Source organism: Dermacentor silvarum, chromosome 8, assembly GCF_013339745.2.
Source record: "Dermacentor silvarum isolate Dsil-2018 chromosome 8, BIME_Dsil_1.4, whole genome shotgun sequence".
NCBI lineage: Eukaryota > Metazoa > Arthropoda > Arachnida > Ixodida > Ixodidae > Dermacentor > Dermacentor silvarum.
Genome location: NC_051161.1, coordinates 20858504 through 20870112, shown reverse-complemented (window position 1 = coordinate 20870112; position 11609 = coordinate 20858504). Strand labels below are relative to the sequence as shown.

Here is an 11609-nt window from a genome sequence, read left to right as displayed (position 1 = left end):
TAAGCTCAGTAAGCTGTTTAATATGGTGATGGCAACATTTGTGAGCAACAAATATCAAGTAACACGAAACAACAGCATTTATGGTGTCAAATCGTTAGCAATGCATGAGTGCCTTGTCCTGTGCAAACATGTATGTACCTATTAACAGAAAAGAAAACAAGAAAATTAAGTGCATCTATAAAATCAACTATTAATAAAAATGTCATAGCAAATGCAAGTACCTATCAGTGACTAGGTCTTTCCACAGTGAAAAATCGCATGTTTGTGCCAAATTGGCTCAATACAAACCCACACTGTCTATGATTACCACTTAAGCACAAGCAATTCAGGCAAACCATTTCCACTATAAACATCATTTGCCTGTTCCTCAAGGTAAACGTTTCCCAAAGAGCCTAAACATAAAGGTAGACATGAGCATTTTATGACCTTAGTACCAAGGCCACCATGAACATGTCTGCAAATTCTCAGGACACACTTCCAAAGCCAAGCTTTATAGTAAACCGAAAAAGTTCAATGCAAACAGCCTTCAACATCTGTACAAGGGGTATTTTAGCCAAGTCACAATATCTGACCAACAGGATCCCTGAAAAGGCTAAACACACACAGCATCAGCACAACAAAAACAACACTGAGAAGCAGCCTATGGCTTACTTATAAGGGCACGTCATATCCAACAGTCAAGTTGGTATTTTTCAAGATGAGCTTGAGATTTGACACACTCATATTTAAATATGCTGTGAAAGCTGACAATTAAACATCTTGGTTGAGTGCAGCTCTGTAATGAATATAATCTTTCAACTGAATGTTCCAGGCGCAATACCTTTACATGAATTCAGATGTTCACATAAGCATTTTCCTTCAGAAACGATAAAGTACACTTCATACACAAAAGCCTCCGAGGGGTAAAAATCAAAACACAGAGATCTCACTTTTGTTTTATAAATGAATGCTCTTAGAGTGGAATAAATCATTCAGGTGGCACACTGCCAGCCACTATGTCTGTATAATTTACAAGCTGGTAACAACAGTATAACAGTGACACCAGTAACTGTATTTTTACCCACTATGGACAAATGAGGGCTGGTGCCTCCTTTTGCATCACTAAGTGCATGCCTCATATTTTAACCCCCTCTGTAACTGCAGTGTAATACTCGCTCTGCTCATGCACGGACAGAATGAATTTACACCATCGAAAGGCAAGCATACTCCTCCAATGGGGAGTATAAAAACTCTAAAACATAGAGGCAAATACACAAGGACTCTAAAAAAAATTTCTACCCTACGAGGCTCATCTTGTCCCCAAACAATAATCGCTATGTCTCATGAGTGTGTTTCCTTTGTTTAACGCTTCACTCCCGGTACATTCAGGTCATGGTTGGAATTTGTGTATCGGCGTGACATAGCGTTCAAAAAAGGAAAGTAGAGAACACAGCGCTGAACAAAGGAAGTGTGCACAAGATTGACGATTATTATTATTGGGGGTCAAAATAAAGTCCAAAGAGTTGTACACTGTTTTAGAGTGTAAAATCCAAGAAAAATTTCCACCTTTTAGGGCTTACGTTGTCCCCCAACAATAAAAATCATTTCTCCTCTCCAAGCCCATTCAGGTGACTGATGGCATGCGACATCATGGCATGATCAGTGTGGCACTGTCTCTGACAAGAAAGTAGTGGGAAAGTGTTAAAGGAAATGCATCCATGATTGATAACACTTACTGTTAAGGGGCAAGATAAACCCCAAAGGTTGCACATCCCTTGCAGAGCAACTGCGCATCTCACTATGTGCTCCACATCCCTTGCAGAGCAACTGCGCATCTCACTATGTGCTCAAGTTGCATGTACACGTTGGAGGTAAGGCAAGGCCCTATTTACATTCCTTCTGCAGAGTAATCAGAAAAGTACCACCAAGCACACTGTTTCCTGGGGGGAGTACTTAGCAGGGACGAAGATTGACGTTTGATCTCGCATGCCTGCTGCAATAATTCTTTAATGCTGATTACGAGTGCTTCCATAATGAACCACCTCATATGCTCAGATTTAAGCACGAATGAATGTGTTAATACATGCAATAGAAACTTTTTAAAAAGTTATCCTTAACTTGAAAATTGAGCCTTGCACCAAAGCAGCTACTTCTGTGGCCACTAAGCTGCAATAATTTGGTCTCCCTTATGACCTCGCTGCCTTCTGGCTACTCAGGGCACTGCTGGAAACATTGTCAGTCAGATATTTTGCATGACTAGCACAAGAAATTGCCTCAGCTGCACTTGTAAATTTCTGTTTCTGGTACTAGGTTCGTATGTAACCACATCGTTTCTACAGTATTCTATAAAAGGTGTATCTCGTATTCACACTAGGGTTATCATTTAGTTGCACTGTGGCTACCATTTTTGCAGTTTTCCTGATTAGTGGCCTAGATTGGCTACATTTTAGCTCCTTCCAGGACATTAACGGTTACTTATAAGTTAGGTACCTAGAAACCATGAGAGATACATCTGTTGAAAGCATGAACGGGGAAAGCACTTCAATCAGAATAACAGAGCAAACATCAAAGCACTACCGTAGGCAGACCTCTTCACAACAAAGTCACGTCTGACATGAAAATACCTTTGTTATAAATCGAAATTTGTTATATGTTTATGTACGTTACAAATCAATACATATTAAATACAAAATATGGATGAGAAAAGAGAGAGAGAAAAAAAAGAAACAATGGATGCCTTCCAAGCAAAGAGTTACAGAAGGCAAAGACGGAGTGCAAAGTGTGCACATTGCATAATGCACATTACTTGAAAACCGAAAAATGGAGATATCAAAATAAGTGCAGGGTTTGGAGGGCACACAGCATTGAATCAAACACAGTGAAATACTATGTAACATAAGTAATGCAAAAGTGCAATGTACATATGACCAGGTTTCATCTTGTTGATCTAAAAGAGCAGTATAATAAATGGCACTGTGACTCTTGAGCTTATAAGAGCAAGCGTGCTCAGTACAGCATCATCACGTAGAAACAGCGCTAAGTTGCTTTTTTATAAATGTATGTAAATTGAAGGATTAAAAGAAAGCTTACCAGTACTTATATAGACAACAATGGTAGTATCACAAGCCGTTGAAGATCTGTCATCAATACAGGCATGAATGTGGACCATATCAAGGACAATCTCTACAACAGCATCCCCGATTACACCTTCCAACATAACAACCAGCGACAGCTGATCAGTGGTGTTCTTACACATTGGTGTGATATGCACATAGTACAAAAAATCACACCACGCAGATTTTTTTCAACATGGCAAGCTTTGATTTATGGGATTATACTTCACACACATGCGTTTAAACATCAACCACCTGAAACAGAAAGGCTGTTCTTGAAGCAAGAATTCATATGAATGGCAAAAATGCCAAATATATAAGTGAAGTGAGATTAGTGTTACATCAATGCCACATATTCAGTGTATGCATTATCATAACGCTCGCACACGTGGCAAACAACTTCCGAGACTTTTTCTTTCTCACCAACTATATACAAGAATGCAGATTAATAGACTGGCATGTAGTGTTCAGTAGGCCTGTTGGTATGGGAGAATTACGCATTCACTATTGTACAGAGAGAGCAAGTGTTCAACTATAGAAACAGACAAGTTGAGGAATCTTGAAAGAGTCCCAACACAAGTAGGACAAAATTAAAAGCACGTTTTGGATTAAATAACTTCAGTGATGACCCAGAATGACCATGCCACTGCCAGCCTCTAAAGCAGGGGTTCTCAACTAGCAGTCGTAAACCCTCGAATCCACTTAAGGGGTTCCTAAACCACCTCTTATTTTTGTAACACATTTTACATAAACAAGTGCATCATGTAGAGAATTCTGTGACAATCATCTTTGGCAAACATGGCAGTGCCGCATGCCATGCAAAAACCACAAAATGTAAAAACAATCTTGTGCTCCTCACCGGGCTTTTCTGGTCCCTTCTTCACACATTCCATGCCAGCAGGGACATGCGCGTGACGTGACCAAGGTAAAAGCTGTTGATTATTTGGTTGATGAGGGGCGAGTTGCCAATTTAATGAAAGCTACCTGCGTGTTCTGAGAAGGGAGGGGGCTCACCCATTGTATGCCCCTGATCCTTCTGTCAAGCTTTAAGTTGACACTCCACAAAGGGTGATCAGAAGTGGACTATGGAAGAACCCGTTCTTTTGGTTCTTTCTTCTGGTTGGCTAATGCAACTCGCAGCTATCGCTGCATGCACACAACTGGCGAGATGAAGTATAAAGAAGTATGCAGTGAGGTGAAGAGGCACGTCTGTGGGGAGATTAGAGAGAGCGATTGAGAAACAGCCACAACCACACAGTTGTCGTCAACATCATTTAAAACAATTCTTGTATATCTGTATGTTAATTGCAGGCTGGTACACAGCTGCCACTACATAACAAGTTTTTGAGCTGAGAATGGTTTAAGGGCCCTTTAAGTTCGATCCACACGACACACCAGTTTGCTGGTCAATCGGTTACATGATGGCAGGACTACGAGTGGTTGAGCTGCAATCAGTGCTCACCTACAAAGTGAAATAATGGCACACATCAGCTCAACAGGGTGCCATGCCATGATCTGTTGCCAAAGCAGGCATGCCAGTGAACACACACTGCCTTGAAACATGATGGGGCCACACAGTATCTCTTGGACATAAAGTAGTAATTCCATACCATGTCACTTCCTTCAGGAAGAGTGTCTTATAGACGTTTCACTTTTTAACAACTAATGCAGGCAATTTGTTCATGCACAGGTAAGAAGATGACCAACTTTCATATTGTCTGGAACATAGGTGCACAAAAAACGTGAGCCACGGTGGCTTGCTTAAAGCATTTTGGACCACGACGGTACTACCAAGAAATCACGCAGACCCCACACATTGTGGGAATCAGTGTAGACGAAGCTTTGATAAGCTGGCAAGACAAAACGACTCGTCATGACGCCAGAAATGCTGTATGCACCAAGTAAATGCAAACCTTGCAGTAGTGATGTATCCCCAATACAACAGCCTCTACTCGGCGAGACAGCTGATGACGACGACCACCACCACGATGACGACATGCCAAATTGCAGGGAGGTAGGCAAAGAAAGCTTTGCTTTAAAAAGTGTCTTAGTTTCCAGGCTAAGTATCTCTTCTTGCTCCAGCGCTACTTGGTCTTCAACCCAGTTCAGGCCCACCTGGCAATGAAAAAACCAGATGCCCCTTCCCATCTTCACAGTCTACAGTCAGACATGGCCCTCGCGAAACCAGAAACCCAGGGTCACATGATGTCAAGTCTGCCGACCAAAGCACAGACTTGGTTTATTGTGAGGATGCAGCTTTAGTTACCTCTCGAATTTTTGGGTTTAAAACAAATCAACTTAGGGCTACAATGAAAACAGTATTTGCAGCCCCCCTGATTGCATTAACGTGCACCATACATCCCTTGTATTCCAGATTGGTGATAACGGTGGATGTAGCATGTAGAAAATGCGAGTTAGGACATCATTGCAAGGAATCTGGCTTTTCATGGCTAGATTTTGCAAGTTCCTCGCAAGATCATTTGCTTGTTCTTTTTGGAAGACAGTGCTAGTCGATGACTCATGCCGCAAGTAGTACTCATGGACCCTGTTGACCTGCGGGAGCCTGCAGACCACAGTTATAAAAGCACTGTTCTAGAGCATATCGAAAACGTCATGGGCATCACCAATACGACACAACCTACTTGGGCACAGAAGGGCTAACTTGTTCCACTTTTAGAGCATAGCTGCAAGCGTGGTTCAGGGCTGACTGGATTTTCACCTATGGAATGTAAACAAACAGCTGAAGAATGACAGAATTGTCAGATGAGGTAACAATATTCCTTTTCAGTATACCATTCACAGTACAACACATTAGACACAGAAGTCCCAGCTATTATAGTGGAGGCCCATGTGCCTGTGATTATGAAACACCTAAGTGCAATCAAATTTCCAAGAAAACATTGTCAATGCAGCTTAATATTCTTTCATAACTGCAGGTAATGTGGTAAACAACGTAACAGACACCAATATATGCATGATCTCAGTAGTTGAAGGGCAGCAGGGAGACGCTAATGAATCTCACGGACAGGTTCATCTGGCTGCAAAAAGTGGTCCTGCACTGGCTCAAACAGCAATGCAGGCCCTTTTGTGTGAAAGGAATCAGAGGACACTAAATACAATTGCAACAGTGGCAAAACATGCACGGGGAGGTGAAAAGTTGACTTAGTTTCACAATTATAGCACATTTCTTGTTTACTGTCAAAATTGATGCCTCGGTCAACCTTGAACAACCCTATAAGCTAAGGCGTTGTGTAACATTTGCAAGAAGTCCCATAGAAAAGGTGTGCAGCACATGCTGAGATCCTTGAATACACAGCACTGTGACCTATACCGTGTAGCAGTTGTTGGGATTAAAGAATACAAACAACAGCTAAGCAAGTTATAAAGATGCCCATAGCTGTGTTTATCACAATACAATAAGATATATTTAAAATTCAGCAAGTTGGAGTTTTCCTTTTGATGTTGAAAATTACTGACAGCAAGCGACAACCAACAACAAGTGGATGATCAGAAATTGCGAAAAGCACTGTATCACTGATGAATTAAGAACTCTCACAAAATGTCCTTGGCTGACACATTATAATAATTATAGTCACGTTCTCAATGAAATCTTAAAACCTAAGCTGTATCTCACTCCACCCGAAAATCTGAAACCTTCAGTAATTAAAATCTGTGCTCAATTCGGAAAATCCAGTGATATGGGCATCAATCACCAACCAATACGATCAGTGCATTATAACCAATACAATATATGCATTACAGCGCAAGCTAAGCTCCGGAAAAAAGACAAGGAGGACAGCCGAGGACACTGGCCACCAACTACTAATGTGTCACACGACACCGCCACAATTTAAAGCCACACAAAAGGACGTCAATCATCGTCACCCCGCTTAAATGTGAGCTCGTCAAATGACGCAGCTCCAAAGTCCGGAGCCAGGCGAGTTCCCGCATGGCTGTCTAAGCTTAGATGCAGTAGGCTTCTGAGGAGTCTCCGCACGTGCGAAGGAGTACCAGAGGAAGTGGCAGCTGGTGACGAGGACAGGGACGACTGAGGTGAACCGGAGGATGACATGTGAGAGAAAGAAGCCCGGCTGCCAGTGCTGGTGGTTTCCTGAGCCAGTGCTGTTATCTGCTGGTGGCTCGGCCCCATATCCTCCACAGCGCTGGTGCTTCCCCGCTGCGAAGACGGAACTGAGCCCCTCCTCGGATGTCATTCAAGCAGGCTGAGAGAGTCTTGCAAGACGCCCTGGACGACAGCCTCATCTTCCAGCTCTAGTAGTTGCCTGCCCAACGGAGAAGGGAGACCACAAAATTGATGGTAAAACGAAGACTCCACTTGCAGTTAAGAATGAAAAAGAGAAAGAAAAGAACACGTCAATGACTAATAAAGAAAATTTTAAAAACATATTTCGTTCCTTCCCACACAGGATTCTTTTATGGCACACTAAGGGTGTAAGCTAAGGCTGGGTGATTGATTGATTAACCTCCCGATTAACCAATTAAAGCTTTAATCGCGACCAATGTTTTTTTATCGGATTAATCGGGTAAGCTCGCATGGCTGCCAGGAGAACGTGTGGGAATGGCTTTCGAGACTAGCCAATGAATCCTACAGTCAAACTGATCCAATGTGCCAAGATGAAAAAAACGAAACTACACTCGTTTTCAGTGGGAAAACGATGAGGAAACAGGGCCAAGCCAGGTGTTGTTTTATCGCTCGATGCTGGAAGTAATAGACGACGAATTGGACCCCATGCAGTGGTGGCCAGCGCAGGGCTTCCTTCTACCGGACATAACGGCAGTTGTAAAGACGATGATGAGCATCCCAGCAACATCAATGCTATGCGAGTGCATTTCCTCTACGGCTGGTGTGACTCAATAAGCAAAGGAGCTCTCTACTGCAAGAGAACATGATAAGCTTCTTTGCCTCTGCAGCTTGAACTGTGATTGCATTTTACCGAGTTTGACATGCTCGATTGTCTATTTGCACAGAGTGTGGCTTAATAAAGGCAACTGTCGAATCAAAAACCTTTTTTTTTTCTTTCTTCAAAGTGTATGTATCATGACAAATCACCGGCCTTTTTACTGATGTACGTAAATCTAAAGCTTCGATGGTAGTCAATTAGTTAATCAATTAAAAGATTCCGATTAATCTGGTTAAAACTTTTAATCGACATCCAGCCCTAGTGTAAGCAGATGAAAGTGTGACTATGCACAGATCAGCGTGTGACAATGCGCGAGAGTAAACTGGATTAATTTCCGTCCAAGTGATGGTACAGGCTGAAGCTTGAACCTTTAGTGACGTAACATAAAAGCATTGTATCAAGCTTCTTTTTCTTCTAACAACCCGCGCGAAGTCCAAGCCTATGTGACAGCCCATGAAATCCTATGTTCCTATGGGCACAGTAAGGGCACTATGGGCACAGTAAACAAAATTTTTAAATTTGATTCTCGGATCTTATGATACGATTATGAAGCACACCATAGTGGGGGACTCCGGATTAATTTTGACCACCTGAGGGTTTTTAACATGCACCCAGTGCACGGTACATGGGAGTTTTTGCCTTTCACCTCCATCAAAATGCAGCCATGTAGCCGTGATTCGATCCCACGACTTCAGGCTTAGCAGCGCAACGCTGAAGCCACTATGCCACTATGGCGGGTAAGGGCACAGGAGGTTATGTGGAATGTGCTACCAGCATCAAATTTGTCATTTCCCTAAAAGAATGAAGACTACAGTATTTCCATACTGAGGACCATTACATCATTTTGCAAGGTAGGATAGCAATGTGAACATTGTAGGTAGTAATCCAAGTAGAAGGAGAAAGAAAGATTTAATTCTGGGGTTTTACATGACAAAATGACAATCTGATTATGAGGCATGCCATAGTGGGGGGACTCTGGATTAATTCTGACCACTGGTGTTTCTTTAACGTGCATGGGCATTTTCACATTTTCCCCCCCATCAAAATGCAGCTGCTATGGACGGGATTTTGATCCTGTGACCTTGTGCTTAGCAGGGCAACGACACAACTGCTAAGCCACCATGGCTGGTCAGTAAAAGGCGACAATGAACAAAAACAAGCAAAACGGAATAAGGATCATGCCTATAAGAAGATGTAATAAACCATTGGTAACAAGGACAAGAATCATGACATGTGAAAGCGCTAAAGAAGAAAGATTAAGTATGGAAGCACCACACTGAACATCAATAACATGTTGAACGCAAGACTACTTACAAATGCAAAACAAAGCACACATGGCACTAATTTCTTTTTTTTCATGAGACTCTGCAACTGTGTTTTCAACAACGTAATTTTTGTCTACCAAGTTACACAGAAATCCTTTATCACTTCCCTGGTCCACAAGTGAAAGTTCTAAATCCTAAAAGGCCTCTCACCTGCGTAGCCTTAATGCTTTAGAGCGTAGTTCCTTATCTCTGTTTCGGATTTCCAATACCATGTCCCACGCTTCCTTCTGAGGCTTCTGATCATAGACCCAGCGTAAGAACAGGGCTGGCCACAAAACCTAGAGAGGGAAACACACATGACTTCTTCACAAAGTTGAACGGTACACAGTTCTGCACATCAGACAAAACACAGAAATCTCTGCAGCACCAAAGGCATGCAATACATTTGAAGTGAGAAAGCATCACTATACTACATTTCATACTTTGCAGGTAATGCTGCAAAGTATAGACCACTTATATATAATGTAACCGCTTATAGTGCAGGCTTTTCAGACTCCCGTTAATTTTCCCATAGCACTCTATGTATACACGTATCGCTTATAGTGTAATTGCGGGACACGAAATACCGGTTACAGTGCGGCTGCCTGGAAGTTCGGTAGTCAACCTAGACAGCAAGCGCTGCCCTCAAGCCACAAATACCGTATTTACTCGAATCTAATACGCACTTTTTTTCCGATAAAACAGGTCCAAAAATTGCGTGCGCATTAGAATCGAGTACAACCCTAAATCTGCGTTACCATATAGCCATCGGCATTTCAAGATGGCCGCCTCGCACGCGCGTCGAGCCTAGCTATTCTCGAGCCTAGCTACCATAGCTTGCTCCATGTGCTGCATTACACGTGCTTAGGCAATAGTCTACTGTCTGTCTTCACATTCTCTGCGTCTGCTCTATCAGCATGAAGTACCGAGTTCATCATGATGCCGCATTTAAAAGGAAAGTGATCATGTGTGCGAAGACGACGGAAATCGGGCCGCATCACAGGCGTTCGGAGAATCCGAAACTTGCGTTCGGGACTGGCGCAAACAGAAGGAAAAGATTTTCTCCAGCAAAGCAATGCGGAATAGGTTTCAGTGGACCGAAGCAGAACGTAATCTGCGATGATGAACTGCGGCGATACGATCGCCTTGGCCCTACCTTGAAAGCAATCTGCGACGGGGAAAGTCCGCCGCCCGCCGTGTTTTCGCCGCTTATGGTCGCGTTGAAGCGAGAGGCATGATAGCACGAAGGTCAATTCGTTCGCCGCGCTTCGTCACTCGAGCGTTTTGACAGTTCGTTTCCGCAGTCAACGAGCGAGATGTGTTCATGTTTGCTTGTGCGTGCGTGACACCGTGCTTGTTAATTTATTTAGTAAGCGAATACGGAACCTAGAGCACGGTGACAGCGACGGCAGAAATGCGCCTGGAGTGTCCATTATCGCAATAAAATAGTTGTTTTGGTTATAGTGAGGTACCGCTTATAGTGCGGATATTCACGACTCCGGCGACTTACGTTATAAGCGGTCTACACTGTAGTTCAGTGAATCTCGTTGATATGATCTTCACGGGAACCGGAAAATAAAGCGTATCACCCGAAAATCGTATCATCGAACGTATTATCCAACCAAATCGGATTATCGAGAGAAGAAAAAAAAATGTATCATCCCGAAAAACATATTAAGCAGAATTGTATCAACGAGGTTCCACTGTACTTCCTATAATTACAACTACAAGTTGTTGACGTAAGGGTGCATCAACTCCCACATTATTTGTACACCTTTGCGCTTCCAGTTTGCATAGTACTATGTTTTGGTCGCAAGTGCGAGCTGTATGCAGAATTGCGCCATTAATTCGGTGGTAAATAGGTTCAGACCTGCAACGCCCTCCATGTAAATATTTTCATTGTATTTTGTGGCACAAAATCATAAGACATAATGCTACATCGAATCGCATGACACATACGTATAGTATCTTTATTTTGTATGTGGCACACTATCTTTGGGTCGAGGATGCAAGCAGCGAAATAAATCTCTCCAGTTTTGTAGCACTGCCCGTTATGTATGAAACGAAGGATATTGCTGTCGTTAGCTTTGCATGTTTTGTATACTCTATTATAATACACACACTGTTTTTAACCTTTTCTTGAAATAAAAGTGCACATCAGAATCGAGCAAGTATGGTATCTTTTTTTTAAAGAGTGAACTGCTGGGTTAGCAGTTGGTTGGTACTGTACGCTTGGAATTGCCAAAATGAGATGTGACAATGAAGAAATAGAAAAAAAAGAACAGAATCAT

The 11609-nt window shown here is 42.5% G+C and overlaps 1 protein-coding gene across 5 annotated transcripts in view; it reads right to left on the bottom strand.

Moving 5' to 3' along the window:
- LOC119460765 (myotubularin-related protein 9-like) overlaps positions 1-11609 on the bottom strand; it is a 49562-nt gene continuing 37953 nt past the window's right edge. For all 5 annotated transcript variants that reach the window (XM_037721848.2, XM_049673078.1, XM_037721849.2 and 2 more), the window contains 2 exons: positions 9490-9617; positions 1-7375 (listed from right to left, as the gene is read on the bottom strand). In XM_037721848.2, coding sequence (XP_037577776.2) covers positions 7303-7375; positions 9490-9617 — 201 coding nt within the window. In that variant the 3' untranslated portion in view covers positions 1-7302. The remainder of the gene's footprint in view (positions 7376-9489; positions 9618-11609) is intronic.